Source organism: Muscardinus avellanarius (assembly GCF_963383645.1).
Source record: "Muscardinus avellanarius genome assembly, chromosome: 2".
Lineage (NCBI taxonomy): Eukaryota > Metazoa > Chordata > Mammalia > Rodentia > Gliridae > Muscardinus > Muscardinus avellanarius.
In genome coordinates, this window is record NC_137787.1 from 61,771,545 (window position 1) to 61,799,164 (window position 27,620).

Sequence of the window (27,620 nt, forward strand, 5' to 3'; positions counted from 1 at the left end):
AATAAAAATGGGCCTGGGGTGTGGCTTGAAGGTAGAATGCCCCTGGATTCCATCCCCATTACCGCAAAAAAAAAAAAAAAAAAAATTTCTTTCTTGATATAATTGAGAAAATAATTTGAGGCTACTACGTATTATAATAAATATAAATACATGCATCATGTTGATATCTCATGCTTAGCTGAGGGTGGTGGTATGCACTTGTAAGGCTGAAGCAGGAGGATGGCAGGGAGGCTGAAGCAGGAAGATGGCAGGTTTTCGGCCTGCCTCAGCTACTTAGGCCCTCCACAACTGAATGAGACCCTGTTTCAAAAACAAAGAATGAAATATAGGGCTGGGGTATAGTTCAAAGGTAGAATACCACTGGGTTCAATCTCCAGTACTGCTAAAAAAAAAATCAGGCTTTATCCTGAATTGAATACTTAATTATTATGACAAAGTTATTGTGGATAAAAGAATATGAGTACACTTCTTGAAATAACAGTCAACTATCCCATGATGTATGTGTTCTATTCCAATGTTTTCTTTCTTCATATTTCAGCATTATATATAATTTTAACTGTCAAGATATCATTTGAATGCTATAAAGAGTAATCAGGTCTGCTCAACATAGGTTGATATCAGTACAATAGATTTTGACTCTGAGGCAAATTTCTGACTATGAACTATTTGACTTATAAATCCTAACTTCATCTTTCACACTCTGAGAAAAGAGATTGACAATTTTATCCCTATCAAGATGCTTGTTTTGGAGGACCGATTCCATCTCTTTGAATAGTTCTTTCTCCAACTTCCTCATGTTGTCCAATATTGTTTTGGCTTTATCCTGAAAATCAAAAGTATAAACATAAATACACACATTAGCCAGGCATGGTGGCACACACTTAAAATCCCCACGCTTGGGAGGCTGAGACGGGAGGATCGCACAGGTTCAAAGCCAATCTCAGCTACTTAGTGAGGCTCTCCTCAACTCAGTGAGACCCTGTTTCCAAATAAAATATAAAATAGGTCTGAGAGTATAGCCTGGAGGTAGAAAGCCTCTGGGTTCCACCCTCAGTACCAATAAATAAACAAACAAACAAACAAACAAACACATGTGAATCTAATCAAATTCTAATCTATCTCCACAGACAAGATTTGCTCATTCTAATTTCTACTTCTGGATTGGTTACCCCTCCTATTCTGTAGATACAGAAGGAATGAAATTCTTTTGGAAAAATCATTGCTCTAAACCGAGTTACTATATTAATACTAAAATATTGGTTATGTTTAGTAGAAAAGACAAGAACAATAATATAGAATGAATAAATAAGCAAGAAACTTTAAAAATAGGACAAATTAAAATCTGATATTAATTGTTCATAGAGATTTTTGCTTAAAACTGAGGCTGAAATATTTTTGTGAATTTAGATCTTTATTTAGAATCAGTTTTGTAAGATTAAGGAAAACAAAGCAGTAATGTTTAAGAGAAAAAGCCACTACAAAAAAAATTATCTTTGATTTGTTCCTTTTTTCCAGCAGGAGGGAGAAAAGGTCCATGACTCTTACTGAAAGGAGCATTTTTCTTCTTTTTTAGCAGTTCTGGGGATCAAACCTAGCTAGGGCGCTGGGGCTTTGCATATGCTATGAGCCACGTCATGAGTCAACTACCTCTGAGGAACATCACCAGAAAGGAGCAATTTTTAAATTGTTGACAAATCACCATTATCATTTTGGGGTTTCTAGAGAAAAAGAACAAGGTCGATTTTAAAAAGTTTCTAGAAAGTGAGCATTAATTTTAAAATTTGAACCATTATGGGCATAATGCCACGAGAGGGGGGGGGGATTGAACCCTGGGGCATTCTACCTCTCAGCTATACCCCCAACACTATGTATGTATGTATGTATGTATGTATGTATTTATTTATTTCATGGTGCTGGGAATTGAACCCAGGGGCAGTCTACCTCTGAACTATATCCCCAGCCCTATTTTTTTTATTTTTCTTTTGAAACAAGGCCTCACTAAGTAGCTGAGGCTGTAGGCAAACCGAGATCCTCCTGTTTTAGCCCCCCAAGTACTGGGATTACCAGTTTGTGACAACATGCCCCTATTTTATTTATTATTTGTAAAAAGGATCTCACTAAGTTGCTGAGGATCTTGCTAAATTGATGAGACTGGCCTTGAACCTGCAATCCTCCTGTCTCAGCTTCCTACATACTGAGATTACAAGTGTGTACCACCATGCCTGGCAATATTTACATTTTAAAAATAATAGGAACTGCTGGGCGTTATGGCCACACTTGTAATCCTGGCGTTTGGGAGGCAGAGGCAGGAGGATTGCGCAGGTTTGAAGCCAGCCGCGCTGGCTTAAGAGACCCTGTTTCCAAATAAAAAAGTATAAAAATAGGTCTGGGAGTGTAGCCCGGAGGTAGAAGGGTTTCCAGGAACCCCAGTACCACCAACCAACCAACCAACCAACCAACCAACAAACAAACAAACAAACAAACAAGCATGGTGGCGCACATTTGTAATCCCAGCTTTCGGAAGGCTGAGACTGAAGGATCATGGTTCACGGACAACTTCAGTTACTTAGTGAGGCCCTCCGTAACTTAGTGAGACCCTGTTTCAAAATAAAGAATAAAAATAAGGCAGGGGGTGTAGCTTGGAGGTAGAATGCCCTGGGTTCTATCCATAGACACACACACAAAATGAAGAAGAACAGGAGGAGGAGGAGGAGGAAGAAATTTTTGTAAAACTACAACTCATTATCATCATCATTACCATTTTTAAGTCTATGGGGTCTTTTTTAATCTGGGGGTTTAGGATTAAAAATATTATATAAACAAGGTGTGGTGACACACCTCTGTTATCCCAGTACTTGAGACAAGAGGATTGCAGATTCAATATCAGCCTCAGCAACTTAGTAAGAGATGCTCAGCAATTTGACCTTTGTTTAAAATAAAACAAGAAAAGGGCTGGAGTGTAGCTCAGAGGTAGAATGGCTCTAGGTTTAATCTTAAGTAACAAGACAGAACATTTTAAACAATGTTTGTAATTTTTGGTGAGATACATACAGGTAAATTACTTCTTTTCATCTCAGATTCCTTATCAGTAAAATGGGGATAATAATAAAATATCTACCTAATAGTCATGAAGATTAAGTCCATATAAAATGGTATACAGTAAGTACTCAATAAATATTATTATTATGTTTTGTATACTAAATTTCTCTTAAAAAAAAGTCACAGCACACATTGTGTGTGGGGAGGGGTACTGGGATTGAGATCTGGGCATTCTACCTCCAAGCTATATGCCCAGCCCTATTTTATTTTTATTTTGAAACAGGGTCTCTCTAGGCTGATGAGTCTCACTACTTGCTGAGGCTGTCCTTGCACCTGTGATCCTCTTGTTTCAGCCTCGCAAGTACTACGATTACAGATTTTTTGTTTGTTTGGTTGGTTTTTTTTTTTTTTTTTTTTTTTTTGGTGGTACTGGGGATGGAACCCTTCTACTTCCAGGCTACACTCCCAGACCTATTTTATATTTTTATTTGGAAACAGGGTATCTTAAGCCAGAGAGAGGCTGGCTTCGAACCTGTGTGATCCTCCTGTCTCTGCCTCCCAAGCACAGGGATTACAAGTGTGTGCCACCATGCCCGGCTGTACTAGGATTACAAATGTGTGCTACTACGTACACATATTCTTAAAGGTAAAAATAAAATAGCTTTACCATAGTCTGAGCATCTGCACTATTTCTAAACCAATAGGTTTAACATTAAAGAAGCTGGATACTCCAAAGTTTAAAATATGATTGAATCATATTTTATTCTGAATGATGCAATAAAGAATATGATGTAATCATACCTTATCATTATCTATTACGTTCAATGCCTGTTGATGCTCTTGGTACAGTGGGTGTCTTCTGTCAGGCTTAAACTGTGGCGTCTTCTTAACTGGATCTTCAGGTTCAAATGTGGGTGAACTGGTATCCAATAGTTGTGAAATATGTGGCACAAATATAAAAGGCTTAAAAACTGATCTGGAAGAAAGAGTCTTTCTTAAATTGGCATGTCAAAATATAAAAAAAAATCAGCATTACTTTAAGTCTTCCAATATTCTCTCTATGTTTCTATTAATGATACTATCTACTGATTTATTCTTATCATATTATTTATGCTCATGCTATCTACCCTGGTACATTGGGATCTTGTTTAGGGTAAGAAATAATTATTTATTTAGACTTGTATTCCTACAAACATAATGCAGAGACTGGCACATAAACAGTGTCGGTGAACTGATTGTTTTCAATTTCCTGGAATTTCCTGGGGTAGTAACAATTCCAAGTATTATGGACTAAGGATTATAAATTGGTGTGAAAATTAGCACCAGCATTAATAGGGAGACATAGATTTCATGCTATCTTCTCTGTGTGTTCATGTGGTTTTGGGGATTGGACCCAGAGGCATTCCACCTCTGAGCTACATGCCCAGCCCTATTTTATCTTTTATTTTAAAACAAGGTCTCACTAAATTTTGGAGGCCCTCACTAAACTGCTAAAGCTTGCCTTGAGCCTGAGATCTTCTAGTCTCAGTCTCTCAAGTACTAGGATTATAGGCTTGCGCCACCAAGCTCAGCTTTGTGTTATCTTCTTGAAAATATCTGTAATAATATGAAAGAAAATAACACTAAAGGATAGTACACATAAAATGATTTCTAAATGTAATGTCCATTGTGTTTTGTTAGATATTAATGACTTGCAAGATAGTCTATAGAAGTCCTAAAGACATAATTAAACTATTGATATTTTTTAAGTTTTACATGCCTGTATTTTCTAGATGTATAAGCAAATCTGGTACAATTTATCCTGTTTACTGTTATTCATCATCTAATGTTGTTAATGTCTAAAATCTTAATAAGAAAACCTATCTCTTTTCTTTTTGCTTGTGTGGTACTGGGGATTGAACCCAGAGACGTTCTTCCTCCAAGCTATACCCCCAGCCCTTTCATTTTTTGTTTTGAAATAGGATCTTGCTAAGTTGCTGAGAGTCTTGCTATGTTGCTGAGGTTGGCTTTGAACCTGCAATCCTCCTCTCTACCTCACAAGTACCGGGATTACAGACATGTGCCACTATGCCCAGCTTCTAGTTCTTCTTTTCGTGATAATGTTAAGTATATTTCTGGGAAAGAGGAGTAAAGATAACTGCATACAAGAAACTATTAACCTTTTTTCCCATAAGAAAATTAATACACATATAGAGATTGCAAACTAAAATCAGAATAAAATACATAAAAATGTTATCATATTTGTTTAACAAAAATTTAGTCTGACGAAATCAATATATTAATGATCCTATCCCATTCCATGACCTCTTGCTGGACTACAGTATTTTATGACTTTACCTCTCAGGATCAGGAGTCCCTGTAAAGAAGTGAACGCAAGGAAGGTTGGAATCTTGAGGTAAAATAGAAACCATGCTTGCAGTGGTCAGGAATTCTCCCTCCATGTTAATACCACTGGGTTTATCTCGGAGAATTTCCATCATTGTTTCAAAAGTTATGTTTCCTAAAGAAATAATTTTTAAAACCATCAAATATGTATATATATAGATACCTTGCAAATACAAAGTGCTTTATTTACTGATACTACATAATGTGAGGTATTTGTCTTGTGATAAATGAAAGAGATTGACTATAAATAAACTTGTATCAACAATTAGATTCATTCCACTATCAGAAGGAAGATAGTTTCTCTTAAATATTAAATATGCAGCCTCAAAATCATTTTAACAAGCAAAACATTTTAAGAAAAAGGAATCAATAGTACACTCAATCCCATTGCCCTTACAGAATTAACTAATTAATTATACTGGGGTTTGAACCCAGAGGTGTTATACCTCTAAGCAATACTACCAGCTATCTCAGTTTTTAAATTAATTAATTATGTGTGTGTGGTCCTAGGGATTGAACCTGAGGGTGGTTCTACCTCCAAGCCACACCCCAGTCCTACTTTATTAATTTTATTGGTATACTGTAAACATGATTGTGAGTTATACTATTATAATCATATATACACAAAACATTATTTGGTGTCTTTCCTTCCCCATAACTCCTCTTTTCCTCCCTATACATGATAGTGAGATTCACAATGGTATATGCATACATGCCCATAGCATAATTTGGTCTCTTTCTTTCTCAACCATCCTTTCCCCTCCCTCTCCTCATTCCCCTCCACTACTACTCTGGTGTTTCATTTTCAGGAGGTCCATTTTCTGTCTTTTTTTTCTCTCTAGCTTCCATGTATAAGAGAAAATGAGTGGTCTTAGGTTTTCTATTACCACTGTTACAGTTAGATATAAATGTTCAATGAAGGACTCATGTATTAATGTTCAGAATTGATTTAATTAAGTCATGAGGGTTGTAATTTCATCATTGTAATGGATTTACTAGATGGTAACCTACACAGGTGGGGTATGGCTGAAGGAGGAGGACCTCTGAGGGTGTGACCTGAGTAAATGTGCTTTTGTCTTTGAAGCCCTTTGTTTGCTCTCTTGCTTCCGGCCTCCCTGTGAGAGCAGAACTTTGTTCTCTCTATGTTTCTGCTTCTCACCACAATCACCTGAGACCCTGGTCTCATATGAACTGAACCTGTAATTTTCAAAAACTGTGAACAAATAAATCTTCCTTTTTTTTTTTTTTTTTTTTGTGTGTGTGTGTGTGTGTGTGTGTGTGTGGTGGAACCCAAGAGCATTCTACCTCCAAGCTAACTGCAGCCTTATTTTTTATTCTTTATTTTGAAGTAGAGTCTCACTGAGTTGCAAAGGGCCTAAGTAGCTGAGGCTGTCCATGAACCCGGATCCTCTTGTCTCATTCTCCCAAATGCCGGGATTACAAGTGTATGCCACCATGCCTAGCTTAAATTTTCCTTCTTCTAAATTGTGTGGGCAGTTGTTCTGGATTATAGCAGTAAGGATGTTGACCAAGACAATCATTTAACATGATGTTCTCTAGGTCCATCCATTTTCCTGCAGGTGACATAATTTTGTTCTTCTTTAAAGCTAAATAAAGCTTAATTTTCACTATGTTTATACCCCACATTTTCACATTTGTCTATTCACTCATCTGTGGACAGACTCAAGAACTTGGCAATTGTGAAATACAGTTATGCATATATCGCTATAGTATTCTTTGTTATGAAAAGATGCCAAGGAGTGCTGGGTCATATGGTGTCTCCATCATTGTCTTCCTAGAAACTTTCATACAGATCTTCCTATTTTTTGTGTTAATATGCAATACCACCAACAATATGTACGTGTTCCTTTCTCCCTACATCCTTGCCAGCATTTATTATTGTTTATATTCTTTTTTTTTTCCAGAGTCTGGAGATGGAACCCAGAGGCATTTAACCTCCAAGCTATACCCCCTGCCCTATTTTTTATTCTTTTATTTATTTATTTTTTGAAACAGGGTCTCACCAAGTTGCAGAGGGCCTCACTAAGTAGCTAAGGCTGTCCGTGAACCGCGATACTCTGGTCTCAGCCTCCCGAATGCTGGGATTACAAGCGTGCACCACCACACCTGGCTATTGTTTATATTCTTGATATAAACATTTCTATCTGGAGATGGATCTCAGTGTATTTTTAATTTGCATTTCCTTGACTGCTAAAGATGTTGGCCATTTTTTCATATGTGTGTTGGTCATGTGTATTTTTTGTGTGTTGTACTGGGGAATAAGTTGAGGGATGTACCCCAGCCCTTCTTATTCTATTTATTTATTTATTTATTTATTTATTTATTTATTTATTTATTTATTTATTTTGCAGTACTGGGGATTGAACCCAAGGGCATTCTACCTCTAAGCCATACCCTCAGCCCTATTTTTATTCGTTATTTTGAAACAAGGTCTCACTAAGCAGCCAAGGCTGTCTGCAAACCTGTGATTCACTTGTCTAAGCCTCCCAAGTACTGGGGTTACAAGCCTGTGCCACCATGCTCAGCTTATTCTTTATTTTGAAATAGTCTCTCTCTTGCTAAATTGCTGAGGATGGCCTCAAACTTGCCATCCTACTGTCTTAGCTTCTCAAGTATTGGGATTAAATGCATGCAACAACAGGCCCAATTGTTTGTTTGTTTGTTTTTTATGGTACTGGGGGTGAAACCCAGGGGCTTTTCTACCTCTGGGCTATACTCCCAGACCTATTTTATGTTTTGTTTGGAAACAGGGTCTTCACTAAGTTGCTATGAGCCTCACTAAGTAGTTGAGACTGGCTTTGAGCCTGTGCGATCCTCCTGTCTCAGCCTCCAAGCATGGGGATTACAAGCATGCACCACCACGCCCAGCTCCAATTGTTATTTATACTTTTGAGAAGTGTCTATTTAATTCAATTGCCCATTTATTATCTGAATTATTTGGTATCTTGATGTTATATTTTTATGTATGTTTTCCTAGATTTTAGTTCTGTCATAAGAGTAGTTGGCAAGGATTTTCTACCATTCAGTAGGCTCCCTTCATACTCTTGTTTTGTTTCCTTTGCTTTGCAGAAGTTTTTTGATGCCATCTCATTTATTGATTCTTGGGTTTTATATTTTCAGTACTGGGGATTGAATCCAGAGCATTCTACCTCTGAGCTATACCTTCAGCTCTATTTTACTTTTATTTTGAAACAGGGTCTTATTAGGTTGATGGGAGTCTTACCACTTCCTGAGGCTATACTCAAATCTGCAATCCTCCTGTCTCAGCCTCCCAAGTATTAGGATTACAAGTGTGTGCCACCACACCAGGCTTGATTCTTGGTTTTATTTCTTGATGTCCAGGGGTCATGTTGAGGGAGTCTGTACCTGTGACTATATGTAGGAGAGTTTACCCTGTGTTTTCTTCTGGCAATTGAAAGTTTCTGGTCTAATTTCTAGGTTTTAGACACTTTTTGAATTGTCTAGTTCCATTCTTCTTATCAATATCCAATTTTCCCAGTCCCATTTGTTGAAAGGCTGTCTTGCTCTTTCTTCTTTGTGTATTGTTTACTTGTGTTTTCTATAATTCTGGCTCAGTCACCATGGATTTTTTTAGTTTATGTTTATCATGAAAGATTTTTATTTCTCCTTTGATTTTGAAAGATAGCTTGGTTGGAAGTTATTTTCTTTTAGACCTTAGAATGATGTACTCCTATATTTTAGAGTTTGGATTGAAAATTCAGGAGTAATTTTTATTGTCTTACCTCTGAGTATGACCTGACTTTTTTTCTCTTGGGGCTTTAAAAATTCTCTTAATTGAGCCGGGCGTGGTGTCACACGCTTGTAATCCCCACGCTTAGGAGGCTGAGACAGGAGGATCGTGCAGGTTCGAAGCCAGCCTCAGCTACTTAGTGAGGCTTTCAGCAACTTAGTGAGACCCTATTTCAAAATAAAATATAAAATAGGGCTGGGAGTATAGCCCGGAGGTAGAAAGCCTCTGGGTTCCACCTCCAGTACCACAAAAAAAAAAAAAAAAAAAAAAAATTCTCTTAATCAAGCTGGGCGTGGTAGCACACACTTGTAATCCCAGCATTTGGGAGGCTGAGACCAGAGGATCATGGTTCGTGGACAGCCTCAGCTTAGTGAGGCCCTCTGCAAATCAGTGAGACCCAGTTTCAAAATAAAGAATACAAAAATATTGGGCAGGGGTTGTAGCTCAGAGGTCAAATTCCCATGAGTTCCATCCCTAGACCTGCAAAAAAAAAAAAAAAAAAAAAAAAAATCTCTTAATTATTAATGTATTGTGGAGATGTACTTTTTTTATCTTGTCTATTTGGACTTCTAAGTGCCTTCTGAGTGTGAATACCACATTATCCACATTTGGAATATTCTCTGATATTAGTTCTCTGAAAAGTTTATCTTTGAACTTGATTTCTGCTTCCTGACCTTCCTCAATATCAATTACCTATAGCTTTGTTCTCTTACGGTTTCACAGGGTTCATGGATGTTCTTATCAGGGTCTCCTACTGTCTTTTCTTTATTACTCAGTATTTAAGCTCAAATAACCTGTCTTCTGTGCCTGAGGATCTATTTTTCACATGGCCTAGTCTAGTTTTCCATGGGGTGACATTTTCTGCTAAGTTTTTTATTTGACTTACTGTGTCCTTCATTTCATTCAGAATTTCTGTTTAGTTCTTTTCTGTTTTACTTCTTTGCTGATATATCTTTCACATCTTATATACTCTCTTTCTGAATTTATTACTTATATAACTTTTTAGATCTTTGATCATATTAAAAGTAAAAATTCTGAATTCTCCATCTGAAAATTTCTGTACCTCTATATCAGCAAAATCATTTGTTGGAAGGTTGTAAGTTTTTGAAACTATGTTGTTAGCTTGTCTCCTCATATTTTCAGAGGTCTTAGATTTCCTCATCTATTCAGATGGATTCCTCTTCCTCTTTTATGTGGAGGCTATTCCACTCTTGGCATATATATAATTAATTCAGCTATGCAACCCCCACAGAATCTTGAGAGAGGCAAACACTTAGCACTTAGACATTTAGTTACCCAGTAGAAACAGTGAAATGGGATCTAAAACAAAGGTAACCGAACAGCACTATCACACTCCTTCCACTCCTGAAGTTTGATTTTACAATCCAGTCCAGTCAATCTTTCTGTCTCAGCTACTGACTTTCCTTAAGAAAACCTATAGTATTAGCAGCCATGTTACACCATCCCTGAGGTGAGCACACCTGCCATTTCCTCTCCACAAGCAAGAACAAAAAAAATTCTACTTTATTTTTTATTTTTTGGAAACAGGGTCGCACTAAGCTACTGAGGGCCTTGCTAAATTGCTGAAGCTGTCCTTAAACCTGTGATGCTTCTGTCTCAGCTTCCCAAGTGCTGGGATGACAAGTATGCACCTCCATGTCCAGTTTTAATTTTTTATTTTGAAATAGGGTCTCACTAAGTTGCTAAGACTGGTCTTGAACTTGTGATCCTCCTGGCTCAGCTTCTCAAGTACTGGGATTACAGGTGTGTGTCACTGCTCCTAGCTCAGAATTTTTAAAGGCATATGAAGTTTACAATGAACTCATATTACCAATAACTGTTATCTGAATCTCTTCATTCTGGGAACCAAATATTAAAAGAATATGATGCTTAGTTTCCAATATTATACAAGCTATTTTACAAAATAACACATTAAGCCAGGTTTAGTGGCACATGTTTGTAATTCCAGTACTTGGAAGGCTAAAATAGAAGGATCACATATTTGAGAAGAGCATCAGCAAGATAGCAATACTCTCTGCAACCTAGTGAAACCTTGTTTCAAAACAAAAAATTTTAAATAAAGCTTAAGGTGTATCTCAGAGGCATAATGCCCCTGGGTTCAATCAGCAGTAACACACACACACACACACACACACACACACACACACACACACACACAGTCTACTTAGGAATATAAAAGAAAATCCAAACAAATGGGTAGCCAAGTTGAGCATGGTGGTGCATGCTTGTAATCCCAGTACTTGGGAGTCTGAGATAGGAAGATTGCAGGTTCATGGTCAGCCTCAACTACTTAGTGAGGCCCTCTGCAATTTAGTAAGACCTTGTTTCAGAATAAAGAATATAAAAGAGGTGGGCATAGTGGCACACTCTTGTAATCCCAGCATTTGGGAGGCTGAGACCGGAGGATTGAGGGTCGCGGACAGCCTCAGCTACTTAGTGAGGTCCTCTGCAACAGTAAGACCCTGTTTCAAAATAAAGAATAAAAATAGAGCAGGGGTTGTAGCTTGGAGGTAGAATGCACCTGGGTTCCATCCCCAAACTCACACAGACAAAAAGAATAAAAAAACAGGCTGTGGGTGTAGCTCAGAGAGAATGCCACTGGGTTCTATCCCCAGTACCACAAAACAAAACAAACAAACAAACAAATAAACAAAAATAAATGCATAGCCTTATCTTGCTCTTGAATTAAAAGACAATATTATCAGATATCAATTCTCCCCTTTAAAAAAAATCTACAGTTTTGTCGGGTTTGGTGGGGCACACTTGTAATCCCTGCGCTTGGGAAGCGGAGACAGGAGGGTTGCTCAGGTTCGAAGCCAGCCACGCTGGCTTAAAAGACCCTGTTTCCAAATAAAAAAGTATAAAAAATAGGTCTGGGAGTGTAGCCTGGAGATAGAAAGGTTTCCAGGAACCCCAGTACCACCACCACCAAAAAAAAATCTACAGTTTTAATTCAATTTCAGACAAACTTCAGAAATATTTTCTTGGACCCAACATGGTGGTACATGCCTGTTATGCCAGCACTTGGGAGACTAAGACAAAAGGATTGCAGGTTCAAGAACAGCTGCAGCAACCTAATGACACCCAAAATTAAAAAATAAATAAAAGGGTTGGGGTGTAGCTCAGAGGTAGAATGCCTCTGGGTTCAATGCCTAGTACCAAAAAATACATAAATATTCCCTTGAGATAAACTGGAAAAAAATTGCAAAACTCATTAGAAAAACTTGACATTAGCTGGATCTGGTGGTGCAGGCTTGTAATCCCAGTATTTGGGAAGCTAAGACAGGAGACCACAGGTTGACGGCCAGCCTCAGCAATTTCGTGAGGATATTTGCAACTTAGTGAAACCCGTTTCAAAACAAAAGAATAAAATAAGGCTAGGGGTGTACCTCAGAGGTAGAATTGCCCTGGGTTCCATCACCAGTACCACAAAAAAGAAAAACACATTTGATATTCAAGGATTTCCAGGATAATTCTGAAAGAGTATAATGAGATACTTTTCCTATCACTTAAAAAAACAGTACTATAAATTCACCCTTTTGTTCTCTGGCTCATAAAACAGGTGTTAAAGGACTGAAGATACAGTTCTGTGGCTCATGGCAGAACCCTTGCCTAGCATACACAAAACTCTGAGTTCAATCCCAGCACTGCAAATAAAAGGAAAAAAAAAAAAGAAAAGAAAAGCTGGTTATGGTGGCACATGCCTTTAGTCCTAGTTACTTGGGAGGTGGAGGCAGAAGGATTGCAAATTTGAGGCCAGCCTAAACAATTTAGGGAGGCTCTGTCTCAAAATAAATTTTTTAAAAGGCTGGAGGTTCTCAGTATTTGAGAGGCTGAGAAAGAAGGATGGCAGGTTTGAGGCCAGTAACATGTGGTAACTTAGCCAAGACCCTGTTTTAAAATAAAAAATAGAACACCGGGTGTGGTGGCGCACGCTTGTAATCCCCGCGCTTGATAGGCGAGACAGGAGGATCACGCAGGTTCGAAGCCAGCCGCGCGCGCTGGCTTAGGAGACCCTGTTTCCAAATAAAAATATAAAATAGGTCTGGGAGTGTAGCCTGGAGGTGGAAGGGTTTCCAGGAACCCAGTACCACCAAAAATAAATAAATAAATAAATAAATAAATAAATAAATAAATAAATAAACAGAGCTAGGTGTGGTAGCCCAGGCTTGTAATTCCAGCATTTGGAAGGCTTGAACAGGAGAATCCGGGTTCACAGACAGGCTCAGCTACTAAGTGAGGCCCTTTGCAACTCAGTGAGACTCTGTTTCAAAATAAAGAATAAAAAATAGGGCTAGGGGTATAGCTCTGAGGTAGAATGCCCCTGGGTCCAATCCCCAGTACTGCAAAAAATAAATTAATTAACAAATAAATAAAAATAAAAAATAAAATGGGGACGGGGGTGTAGCTCAAGGTAGAATACCCCTTGGTTCAATCCCCAGTACCACAATAAGGAGGTCAACATAGCACAGTGGTTGGTAGAAAACCCGTGTAGCATGCATGAGGCTCTGGTTTCAATGCCCAGAGTCAAAAAAAAAAAAAAAAAAAAAAAAAGGCTCTTCTCAAAGTATAGTCTATTCTCAATCCTCTGGATCTAGCCTCCTCATGTACAAAATGTTTTGAGTGTTGATCCATGCTTTTAAATAGTGCCCCCCCCCCGCAGATCTTATAGTTGTTGTTTTCTTTGAGGTACTGGGGATTGAATCTAGGGGCATTCTACCTCTGAGCTATACCCCAGCCCTATTGCCCTATTTTGTTTTTTACTTGGAAATAGGATCCCACTACATTGCTTAGGCTCTTGCTGAATTGCTGATGCTGGCCTTGAGCCTGAAATCCTGTCTCAGCCTCTCAAGCACTGAGTTCACAAAGCGCGTGCCACCAGCCTGGACCTTATAGCTGTTCTTGGAAGGAGGTAAGTCTAATATCAGTTACCTCTTCTTGGCCAGCAGTTTGTTTTTAACCACTCAATTATATGCTTTATATGATACATATTATATATATTTTATATATATATATATATATATATATATATATATATATATAGTGTCTGTGGTACTGGGGATGGAACCCTTCTCTGGGCTACACTCCCAGACCTATTTTATATTTTTATTTGGAAATAGGGTCTCTTAAGCCAGTGAGGCTGGCTTCGAACCTACATGATCCTCCTGTCTCCACGTCCCGAGCGTGCAGATTACAAGAGTGCGCCACCACACCCGGCTATATGCTTTATATTTATTAAGTACTTCTGTTTACACTGTTGTACCCATTTCTTAATAATAGAAATAAATGAAAGATCTGTATTTGTGTGTGTGTGTGTGTGTGTGTGTGTGTGTGTGTGTGTGGTACTGGGGTTCCAGGAAGCCCTTCTACCTCTGGGATACATTCCCACGGGCCACACTCCCAGACCTATGTTTTTTTTTTTTTTTTTTTTTTACTTTTTTTGTGGACAGGGTCTCTTAAACCAGCAAGGCTGGCTCCGAACCAGCGTGATCCTCCTGTCTCCGCCTCCCAAGCGCAGGGATTACAAGCGTGTGCCACCACGCCCGGCACAAATACAGTATTTAAAAAATGAGAAAAATATGGTTTCTGCCTTCTGATATATTCAGATACTTTATATGGAAATATTTAATTATTGCATTAAAATTCATTCTAAAGAAATAAATGGCTTTCATTTCACATGGTTGACCGACCACAAGTATGCGTTTCCTCTGTCTCCAAACTCTACAATATTGGTCTGGGGGTATGTCTATCTGGGGGTATGTATGAACAGTGGTAGAGCACATGTTTTGTAGGCACAAGGCCCTGGATTCAATCTCAGCACAAAACAAAACAACAAAAAATATCTAGTATACTGACAGGCAAGAAATTTTTTTTAAAGTGAAGTAATTCACAAGGAACATGAAAAGCAAAACTCTCCCTCCATTTCCATGGTATCAGGATTAAAAGAAAACGCTCACAGCAGGTCTTCCCAAATTATGATTTTTTTTTTTTTTTTTTTTTTGCAGTAGTGGGGATGGAGCCAGGGACATTCTACCATTGAACTATACCCCCATCCCTATTTTTTATTCTTTATTTTTGAAACAGGGTCTCACTTAGTTGCAAAGGGCCTCCCTAAGTAGCAGAGCCTGTCCGTGAACCTGGTTCCTCCTGTCTCAGCCTCCCAAATGCTGGGATTACAAGCATGCGCCACCACACCCCAGCTTGTGACATTTAAATGAGAAGAACATTGATTTCCATATAAAATATTTTTATGTTCTGCCTTCAGTTAATCATGCAAGTTACCAACTATTTTATAGTAATGATAATAGATTTACACAAGTCTATATTCTCTTACCTAATTTCTCCACAACAGAGCTATGACTTCAAATTCAAAATAAAATAACTTACTGAATTTACAGATAACTTGTTACAGGAGTCATCTTTCAGTTAATTTTGAAAACACAGGAAGAAAAATAAAAGGGGAATACATCTAAAAAAAAGTCCTTAATATTAAAACTTAACAATAAAGCAGAAGTCTACCATCCACACCAATCTACCAGGCACATAGCTTCACCACCTAGTGAGATTTAAAAATCATTCAATTCTAAATTCCTGTAAATGGCAAGTTTTAATAAAAACAGTGTCAGAACATAACACTGTGATAATACAGGTATTATAAAAATATTTTCTGTATTCAAAACCTACAATTCTCAAAATGAAAGTAGGATTTACATGATCACTTGAGTAGGATAGCTATAAGTAATCCACTAGCAAGCATTGAATAAGTACTGAGACTGCAGTGGCAGGGTTCAGTAAAATGAATGCAAAACACAGGGTGCAATTTCATTGCAATCTAAACTAGTTATTTAAAATACATGAATGAATATAGATACAATTTGGATATGCATGCAGCAGAGTTCATACCCATCAGGCAGGGATAGCTGGAAAGAGGAGAGGTAGTACTTTCTATCTAGAAAAATCACAGGAAAAATTAAGCATAATGTACTAGTAGACAATTTACTATGAAAGTATAGGAAAGACATTTATTCTTTTGGCAAAGCAGAGAAAGCTGGATGAACTGTACTTCACACTTGGAAAAAATGAGTTTTATGTCAGATACATCTATTACTATACTCATGTATGCATTTCAAATCTATGATTAAGTTTTTTTTATAGTTAAATATCACAGAATTAATTATTGTGGTACAGAGTATAATTAAATTATGATTATTTCTATTTGTTTTCATCCTTATTTTCTAATTATCCTAAATGTTAGGATTCTGACATTTTCCTTTCCATTTTAATTATGCACTGTTGTTCTTAATTTTTCAAAATTATCTGCTTATTTTTTCCTGTACCTTTATTTCCAGAAAAAAAGTATATAACAGTGACTTTTAAAAAACTATAAGTTGAATTTATAAAGGTTGAAATATAACATTCTCAACTGATAAGTATATTAGAAAATAGGCAAATATTACTGGTGTTAATTTAAATAGATTTGGCTTTTCTGGTGACCATTTTGGCAGTGTGTTTCAAAAGCCTTAAAATATACATACATTTTGACTTCAAATTCTTCTAAAAATTCATTTTATGAAAGTAATCATCGATATGAATATAAATAGCTTGAACATGTTATATGATTTCCAGTCATGAAAAACAAAGAATAACCTGAATAACAGGTATTTACTAGCTAATGTATGATTCACACATCAATCTTTATTATATAATGATTAAAATATTACCACATAGAAATTATGATGAAGCTGGGTGTGGTGGCACATGTCTATAATCCCAGTATTTGAGAGACTGAGACAAGAATATTGCAAGTTTAAGGACAGCCTCACCAATTTAATGACACTCTCAGCAATCTAACACGAACCTGTTTCAAAACAAAAACATAAACTGGGTGTAGTGGTACATGCTTGTAATCCCAGCATTTGGGAGGCTGAGACAGGAGGACTGCAGTTCACCAACAGCCTCAGCTACTTAGTGAGGCCCTTTTCAACTCAATGAGACCCCATTTCAAAATAAAGAATAAAAAATAGGGCTGAGGGTATAGCTCGGAGGTAGAATATCCCTGGGCTCCATTCCTAGTACCTCAAAAATAAAATAAAATAGAAAGGCCTGGGGGTGTAGCTAAGTGTAGAATGCTCTAGGTTTAATCCCCAATACCACTACAACCAAAAACAGAAATTAAAGTGATCTTGAAATTTAAAAATAACATGTATTGCATGTATCATTTTAAAAAGGAAACATTCTATATGTATTAAAATAAAATGATTTAAAGCTGGGCATGGTGGCCCACGCTTATAATCCCAGCATTCGGGAGGCTGAGACAGGAGGAACGTAGTTCTCAAACAGCCTCAGCTACTTAGGCCCTCTGCAACTCAGTGAGACTCTGTTTCAAAATAAAGAATAAGAAATAGGGCAGGGGATATAGCTCAGAAGTTGAATACCCCTGGGTCCCATCCCCAAGCCCACAATAAATAAATAAATAGATAGATAGAATGATCTATGTTATATGTATTTCTAACTAAAGAAAAGTTATGTGTACAAAATTGTGAATGGCATGCTCTCATTTCTGCAAAAGAGAGAAACAGATACATGTTTCATTGAGTATATAACATCTCTGGGAGAATACTTAAAGAACTAACTATGGGAAAAAATAACTGAGTATCTAGGAACAGGGTAGGAAAGAGACTCCTCTGTATTTCTCATGTACCTTTGAATTTTGAATCATCTAAATATATTTATTTTTATAAGTAAGATAATGTCATAAAATATTATAAACATGGGAAGAAGTTCTGCTTTCAACTTGCCTATTTAAGTTCCCATCAGACCAGTTCTCCCTTATATAACTATAAACTTGGAACAAAATGCAATGAACAATTATCTGAAGGCTATCTGTAGTTAATCAAAGCAATAAAATCTGGAGGAGAGATGACATGGAAGACAGAAAGAGGCACAGGGCAAGTTTTCCAATTTTATCATCATTACAGCCTAAGGGAAAGCCACAGTCAATGCTATTTGAGACTACAGTGATGATATGGATAAAAAGAAACCATGAAGTTCACCCCTGGTAAGTTCTGTTTTCTACTACGAGTTCTAGTTTCTTTCCCCTATAGCCTGCTTTCTTTTACTTTTAAGAGTTCTCAGAATGTGTCTCCATGAATGTTGTCCTGTTGTTTTAGTTATATTCAGAAGTATAGACAGAGTAGTGTATACTTATTCCATCTTACCCTAAACAAGAATCAGCCTACATTATATGTTAATGAGTTATAGATTCTAATTAAAAGATAACTTATCAGCCAGCCATGGTGGCACACACTTGTAATCCCAGTACTTGGGAGGCTAAGACAGGAGAATTGCAGTTTTTCTGCCAGACTCAGCAATTTAGCAAGGCTCTCCACAACTTAGTGAGGCCCTGTTTTAAAATAAAATAGGGCTGGGGGTATAGCTCAGAGGTAGAATGCCCCTGGATTCTATCCCCAGTACCACGCACACACACATACAAAAAAGACAACTTATCAGATTAAAACAAAACCAAGACCTAACTATATGCCTTTTACAAGAAATAACCCTTCTTTTTCTCAGTACCTAGTACAATACAAGGACACTCTGCCACTTGTTTTTTTTTTTTTTTTCCTGTGATACTAGGGGTGAAACCCAGGGGCTTTCTACCTCTGGGCTACACTTCCAGACCTATTTTATATTTTGCTTGGAAACAGGGTCTCACTAAGTTGCAGAAGGCCTCACTAAGTAGCTGAGGCTGGCTTGGAACCTGCGTGATCCTCCTGTTGAGATCCCAAGTACTGGGACTACAAGCGTGTACCACCACACCCAGCTTTTTTCTGGCTCTTATTTATTTTTATTTTAAGACAGGGTCTTGCTAGAATCCTTCTGCCTTGGCCTACTGAATGGCTGGGATTTGATTTGAAAGTAAACGGATAAATAAATATATATCGTTGAACTCAAGACAAAGAATAATAACAATGAGAAGCAATATTCCACAAAGATAAAAAGGCCTATTTACCAGGAACATATAACAATAACAAATGTTAATAATAAAGCTTCAAAGTATATGAAGCAAAAATCTTAGATATTTTTATATTCCTTTCTCAGTAATACAAAAAAATTAGTAAAGACATAGATGATCACAATGACCATTTTGACCTAATTGATATTTATAAAACATTATACCTTGCCAGGTGTGACGGCACACACTTGTAATCCCAGTACTTGGAAGGCTAAGATAGAAGGATCACAGGTTCGAGGATAGCCTCAGCAAGTAATAAGACTCTCATCAACCTAGGGAGACACTGGTTCAAAATAAAATTGGGCCAGGTGTGATGCTGTGTACTTGTAATCCTAGTACTTGGGAGGCTAAGATAGGATTGCAGGTTCATGGCCAGCCTCAGGTACTTAGTGAGGCCCTCCTCAACTTAGTGAAATCTTATTTCAAACTAACGAATAGAAAATAGGGCTGGGGGGTAGAGCTCAGAGGTAGGATACCTCTAGATTCAACCCCCAATACTACAAAAAATAAAAATAAAAAATAAAATAAATAAAATTGGGCTGAGGGTATAGTTCAGGGATAGAACATCCCTGTATTCAGTCCTCAGTGCCACACACACACACACACACACACACACACACACACACAGAGAGAGAGAAAAAAATATTATACCCAACAACTCTAAAGTATATATTCTATGCACCAAAATAGATGATTTGCGAGGCTATAATATACATCTCAATAATTTTTTTGGGGGGGTGGTACTAGGGTTCCTGGAAACCCTTCTATCTCTGGGCTACACTCCCAGACCTATTTTTACACTTTTTTATTTGGAAACAGGGTCTCTTAAACCAGTGCGCTGGCTTCGATCCTCCTGTCTCCGCCTCCCAAGCCCGGGTATTACAAGCGTGCACCACCACGCCCGGCGTACATCTCAATAAATTTTAAAAGACTGAAATAATACAGAGTATGTTTCTAAGTTCAATGTAGCTAAATTAGAAAGCAGTAACAATAAGATATCTAGAAAGCTCCCAAATATATGGAAGTTATTAACAAACTTCTAAAATGAGTCAAAGAAAAAACCACAAAGAAAATTTTAAAATTATTTCAAAATAAATGATAAGAGAGGAATGTTTCTAATATATCAAGTAAAAGGTAGATTAAAATAGAATATATACATTATCTGCCGTCTTTTATTTTTAAATAAATAGTATTTTATAGACATAGAAAAATGGCCATAAAAATATGTGCTGCCAGGTGTGGTGGTGCACGCTTGAAATCCCAGCATTCGGGAGGCTAAGACAAAAGGATAGTGGTTTCAAGAACAGCCTCAGCTACTTAGTGAGGCCCTCTGCAACTTAGTAAGACTCTGTTTCAAAATAAAGAATAAAAAATAGGGCTGGGGGTGTAGCTTGGAGGTAGAATGTCCCGGGTTCTATCCCCAGTACCACAAATAAAATAAAATATGTGCTAATGCTGGGTGTAGTAGCACACACTTGTAATCCCAGCATTTGGGAGGCTGCGACAGGAGGATCATGGTTGGTGGACAGCCTCAGCTACCTAAGTGAGGCTCTTTGCAACTCAGTGAGACCCTTTTCAAAATAAAGAATAAAAAATAGGGCTGAGAGTGTAGCTTGAAGGTAGAATGCCCCTGGGTTCCATCCCTAGTGCCACAAAAAAAAATATATTGCTAATATTGACACGTTTTAGCTGGGCATGGTGGCACATGCTTGTAATCCTAGTACTTGGGAGGCTGAGACAGGAGGATCACAGGTTTGGGGCCAGCTTCAGCTACTTAGTGAGGCGTTTTGCAATTTAGTAAGACTCTGTTTCAAAATTAAGAATAAAAGAATAGGCTGGGAGCTAGACATGGTGGCAAATACTTGTAATCCCAGCATTTGGGAGGCTGAGACAGAAGGAGCTCAGTTTGTGGACAGCCTCAGCTACTTAGTGAGGCCCTTGTTTACAACTCCATGAGACCCTGTTTCAAAATAAAGAATTAAAAATGGGGCTGGGGCATAGCTTGGGGGTAGAATGCCTCTAGGTTCAATCCTCAGTACTGCAAAAAAAAATATATATATAGGGCAGAGGGTGTAGCTCAGAGGTGGAAAGCCTCAGGGTTCAATTCCTAGTGCCACACACACAAAAAATAATAATGACACATATTACTTCTGCAACTTCAAAAAATTAAATGTTGAGTATTGAGTGTTGATGCTGAGTGAGCTCATCCTTTCTGCTTACCTGGATTTTCAAATGCTTAACTTTTGAACATTTGTTACTTCTATTTCAATGACTATATTTTTAACTTTTATAATTTCTGAGTTTTTTTTTTTTTTTTTTTTTTTGCAGTACTGAGGGTGAAACTGTTCCATAAGTAACAACTGCTAAAACAAAGTGTAACAGTGTTTATGAGAATACAAAAAACATCCAGGACCCAACAAGTAAAGTCATAATATCCAACATATAATCAAAATTACTAGATACATGAATAAGTAAGAAAATACAATAAAAAAACAAAAGAAAATTAAGTCAACAAAAATAGACTAGGAAATTATTATTATAAGTATGTATGATGATATATGATGAATGTACTCAAAGATTTAAAGAAAAACATGAATGTAATGAGCAGAAAAATAGAAGATACAGAAAATGAGCCAAATGGAACCTGTAGTAATGATGTACAATATCTAAAATGAAAATGTCACTAGATGTAACTAGCTGCAGATTATATAATGCAGAAGAAAATATCAATGAACTTGAGGATATAAAAATAGAAATATCACAGTAGACATAGAAGCTACATCCTTTCATCTGAACCCTATGTAATTTAAATGTTTGCAATGGCAGTTAAATGTAGATTTACATGCAAGGTTCTCATTTGATTAGAAAATCTGAATAAAATCTGCATATGTGTCATATCAAATATTCACATAATAGATGTAGAAATATAAGTGTAGTGGAATCTTGGGTGGTTTACTCATTTCAAACCAGTGTTTGTTTTTCAACACCACACAGGATAGTCCCAACTGAGCCCACACAATACATGTAGCACAGAGCTCAATCTCTCATTAAGAGACTGTACTGACCCATAGGCTAAGGAAATAGGCAGCCCAGTTCCAGACTAGGATTGATGGCTGTTAGCAGAGTAGCATTTTTCAGATTCATAGCCTCAGGAAGGAATGCAGCTCCTGCTTCGAAATATGTCTTTAGACTCCTTCACTCTCAGGGATATTAAATCCCTATCCTCTACGCATAGGTCCAGGACAGTCTCCTCCCCCTCTGAGTCAGAGATGAGGAGCACTGTGTTGGTGGAAATGCCTCAAACCTTGTTCACACTGTGGGTCCTCTTTCATTTTGGGCACCTGGTGATTTCCTCTTCTTGTATTTGAACTTAGCTACACATAACTTTAAAGATTAAATTCATTGATATTTTATTCAACACTTCTTTTTTTGTTCAACACTTCTGAACTTCTGAAGTAGAAAGAAGGAATTCTTACATCTGCTCAGTTTGTGTTCTCAACAAGAAGTTCTAGATATAACTTTTGTGATGATAAAATAGCCAATAAGTATACTATCAAAAGATAAATAAAAGAAGTAACATAGCAGAAATAGTCAAAGAAGCCGGTTTTCATGTTCAAATGAATTCTGAGAAGAAAAATAATCCCACCCAATTTAAAAAAAATTAATAGGATCTTCTTAAGTTTCTGAGGATTGAAAATCTGAACTTGACCTCCCCAAAGAATGATTACCTTTTCACAATTGTATACTTCACATTTCATACTGTTTTCAGTTTTAGACTATATTTCAATAAGTATAATTCCTCAAAACAAATTTATAACTCCTATATTATAGCTACAAAAATGCAATGTTATTCTGATATTATTAAAGTACTGAAATTACCTTTGTGTTTATTTAGAAGTTTGTAGCCCTCACAGTATCTGCCTGATGAAGTCGTCATCTTGGCCGTGTCAAGATATGAGTATGTTGCAGCAAAATCAAACTCCTTTTTACCATCCCACCAACCTTTCTGTTTTGCATAGTTTCTCATATTTGGGTGCTCTTGATCAATCTTGGTTGTTATAGAAAGCTGATTAGAAATATTACGAACTCCCTCTATTTTCAAAGAAGGGAAGAAGAAAAAAGTTACATTTTACATAAAGTAAAATAAAATGTAAAACAAAACATGAAAAGCAAAATGTAAAGACAAAATATAAATAACATCCAAATCCTCCAAAGTCCAAGGCTTCCTTTATGAAGCCTTCCTGAACTCCTCTAGCTCACAATGGCTTTCCTTTCTTTAATATTAACATTATCTATGTATCTGTATCATTCATTCACCAATTATCATTTTTACATGTATATCTTATCTCCCTAGTAATACTTGGAGATCCAGGAGGTAAGTACACAAGAATCACATAATTATATCTGAACACAAAGTTTTGCTCTATTGACAGGACATTGGCTGGGCATGGTGGCGTATGCTTCTAATCCCAGTACTTAGGAGGCTGAAACAGGAGAATCACTGGCTCATGGCCAGCCTCAGCTACTTAGCACGGCCCTCCACATCTTAGTGAGAACCTGTTTCAAAATAAAGAATAAAAAATAGGGCTGAGGGTGGTGTAGCTCAGAGGTAGAATGCCCTCAGGTTCAATCCCCAGTACCGCAAAAAAAGAAAGAAAGAAAGAAAGAAAGAAAGAAAGAAAGAAAGAAAGAAAGAAAGAAAGAAAGAAAGAGAGAAAGAGAGAAAGAAAGAGACACTGACCTAAAAATCAGGATAGAAAGATTTAAATTCTAAATCTTACATTCACCGCCTTACAATTCTTTACATCTCTGAATTTCCTCACTTGAAAAATGAAAGAAATATATGACCACAAGAAACCATGGGAAAGAAATTTCATGTTTTACTACTGTATCAATGCATCCTTTCTAAGGACTATCCACAGACATCCATGCCCAGCCCCAGTCCCCTTTGCTCATCTCCATACCAACACATGGTATGATTTTGGAGTTCAGTCCAAAAAAGGGGAAGAAATGGTAAACAGTGACAAAACACTATAAACAGCCAGAAGCTGCTGTACAGAAGTAAGTTCAAGTTTTCTAGCCCCAGAAATAATGCTCGCTACATTTTCATCCTTTTCAGGACTGCTCTTCACAGTGCCCTTTCATTGTAGGTTCTTTCTAATCGTTAACTCTTCCCTGAAACATACCATTTATTGCACTAGATTATAATCTTGAAAGACAATTCAATGCAATGTCTGCAGATAATGGTATATTTTATTAATTGTTAAACAAATTAGGTTACAAACAGTTATCCATACCTTGTACTTTTTCTGCTGCCCAGTATTTTCCTGCTGTCTCCAGAATCCAGGCTTCATTTCTATCAGCTATCAGGAAACTGTTGTGATAGCTAAATTCCATCCCACCCTCTGTACAATTTCCACCTTGGCCATATTTCTCTAACAAAGCAACAATGACATTGAGGGCTTTTTCAGCTGTATCAGCTCTTTCAAGGCCAAGTCTAAAATAAAAATATTAAAGTTCTCAGTTAAAATAAATTTTCTTTAATTCTATGAAGTAATTTTATGCTCATAAGACTTTGCATTTACATTCAAAATAAAATTTCCTTTCAAGTTAGCAAGACAAAATAAATTCTCGCTTTTAAACTTTCCTTCTGAAATCAGTTTAAAAGCATGAAAACAAAACTTCTAGATTTAAACACACCTATCTTCAAATTACAATTTGGTAATTCATTGGTAAGTTACTTTATCCTGAACTTCAGATATCTCATTTGTAAAATGAAGATAATAATACACACTCTATTAGGCTTTTGTAAGAATTAACCATGTAATAAAGGACATCAGGCACTTGGAATGAATCACAGTTTCCCATTCTTTCTCCCAATTCATGATTTTTTTTTTTAATTGAACCCAGGGGCGTTCTCCCTCTGAGCTACACCCCCAGCCCTATTTTATTTTTTATTTTGAAACAGGGTCTCACTAAGTTTCAGAAGGCATCACTAAATTGCTGAGGCTAGCTATGAACCTGTAAGCCTCCTGTTTCAGCCTCACAAGCACTGGGATTACAAGCATACATCACCACGCCCAACCCAATTAATGACATTTGAGTCATGAAACTGCATTCTAGTACTCTGAAACATTTTTTGACACAAACTGTAGATTATCAGAGTCCAAAGAGAGAAAAAACTAGGAAAACAAAACAGGTAAGAATTACACCAAAATTTAACATTTAGATAAATTCTATAGTGAAAAAATAGAACATAGAAATAACCTGACAAGGTCCATGCCCAGTAGTGCTTCCTCATTACAAACTTCTTCTCTTCCCCATACAGCTTCATTCCCAATGCAAACACCATGCTCATTGGCTCCCATTTCTGCCCCCCACAACCAAGCTGGGCGACTAAGGACAACAGCATATGTCTCAGGAACTTGATCGATTTCTATATAAGTACACTGTAAAAAAGAAAAAAACCCATGTCATAACCACAAAACAAAAAGAAAGGTTATCAAAATCCAGAATTTTAAAAAGCATTCAGAAGACATGACCATTATGAAATATAACTAAATTGAATTTTCCAGTAATTAAGATATTACTATTAAAACATATTTAGAATTGACTCAAATGCACTATTAATTCATTCAATAACTGATAAACATCTCCCATCATAAAATACTCTGCTAAGAGATGTTAGTTTACTAAGACTTCTATATTAAGATACAGCAATAAGCTGGGTATCGTGGTGTATGCCTGTACTTGGGAGGCTGAGACAGGAGGATCACAGGTTTGAGACTAGCCTCAGCAAATAGTAAGACTCTCAACCCAGTGAAATCCTGTTTCAATAAAAATAAAATAGGGCTGGGGGGCAGTAGATCAGAGGTAGAATGCCCTTGTGTTCAGTCTCCAGTGCCACCAAAAAAAAAAATTATTTTTTTGCAGCAAAATACAAAGCACTAGGACCATGAAGAGGAGTGAACATGAACTGCTACGGAAGCTCAGGAGAGTTAATTTCTAGTTGTGAAATCTTGTTGTAGAAGAAGATACATATGAGTTGAAGATTAAGGAAGCAGTTCTCAACCTCAATGTCCAGTGTTTCCTGATTAGTGAAATAAGTACTCATATGATAATCTTTAAATACAAGAGTTGCCATAGAAGCCCATATCATATGTGAAAGTGTCCCAGCAGATATGTCCACAGCAGTGAAATGCATGAGAACCACTGGTTTACAAGATAGGTTAGATTTAAATACACACTAATAAAATGGAAATGGTATTCCAGAAAAAGAAAAAACATGGCCTACTATATAGAAAATGTCTAGTATTTAATATGTTAGTGTTAAAATACCGGTAAAAAGAAATTTAAAAGGTACACAACTCCAATAAAATATGAAACTTTTACTTTTGTTCAATAGCAAATGGGTTTACTTAATTATTGTTTATTTATTTTGTTTTTGTGTTACTGGAGATTGAATCCAGGAGTACTCTCCCACTGAGCTACATCCCCAGTCTTTTCTTTTTTTTTTTTTTTTTTTTTTAGATAGGGTCTTCTAAATTACTGTACTAGCCTTGATCCTGAGATTTTTCCCAAGTACTTGGATTGTAGCTTCCTAAGTACTTGGATTATAGGCATGCACAACTGTGCCTGGAAAAGTAGCTTTATTTATTTATTTATTTATTTATTTATTTATTTTTGAGGGTCTGGGATGGAACCCAGAGGCATCTGACCTCTGAACTACAACCCCTGCCCAATTTTTTATTCTTTATTTTTAAACCGGGTCTCACTAAGTTGCAGAGGGCCTCACTAAGTCCGCGAACCGTGATTCTCCGGTCTCAGCCTCCCGAATGCTGGGATTACAAGCATGTGCCACCACGTCCAGCTAAAAGTGGCTTTTTAGATAAAAATTATAAAGGATCTTTTCATTAATGATTGTATCACCAAATGATGGAATAAAATTCATGCTGAAAGTGTTACTGTGATTCCTTTTTATTATTTTTTTTTTGAGACAGTATCTCACTAAATTGCCACAGCTAGCCTCAAACTTGTGATCCTTCTGTCTATGGGATTACAAATATATGCCACTGTACCAAGTGGTATTTTTTAAAGAATATATTGCAAACAAAACATGTACTTCTCTTACCTTAAGATGTTCTCCCAAGTTATCATGAACTGCAGCAGGAAAATAAACTACCTCTTGTACTTCATCAAAGAGTCTATCTGAATTTTTTCCAAAAATAATCCTGTTACCAATTGTCGCTGGAGGTAATGCCACAAAAGTGTCACAGGAAAAGGGCTCCATTTTTAAAAGAACTATAAATCTATAGAAGTTTCAAAATAAAAAGTGAAAACATTTTAGAGCATATACAAAACAAAGAGTCCTACTCTATGTCCAAGGGA

The 27,620-nt window shown here is 36.9% G+C and overlaps 1 protein-coding gene across 1 annotated transcript; it reads right to left on the reverse strand.

Moving 5' to 3' along the window:
* Positions 1 to 655: 655 nt before the first annotated feature.
* On the reverse strand, positions 656 to 27,522 carry SCRN3 (secernin 3; the record flags this gene model as incomplete). Its single annotated transcript, XM_080689376.1, has 7 exons — positions 656 to 823; positions 3,841 to 4,015; positions 5,377 to 5,539; positions 23,112 to 23,324; positions 24,530 to 24,729; positions 25,500 to 25,681; positions 27,364 to 27,522. The coding sequence occupies 7 exons, from the start codon at positions 27,520 to 27,522 to the stop codon at positions 656 to 658; spliced, it is 1,260 nt and encodes a 419-aa protein (XP_080545502.1).
* Positions 27,523 to 27,620: the final 98 nt, after the last annotated feature.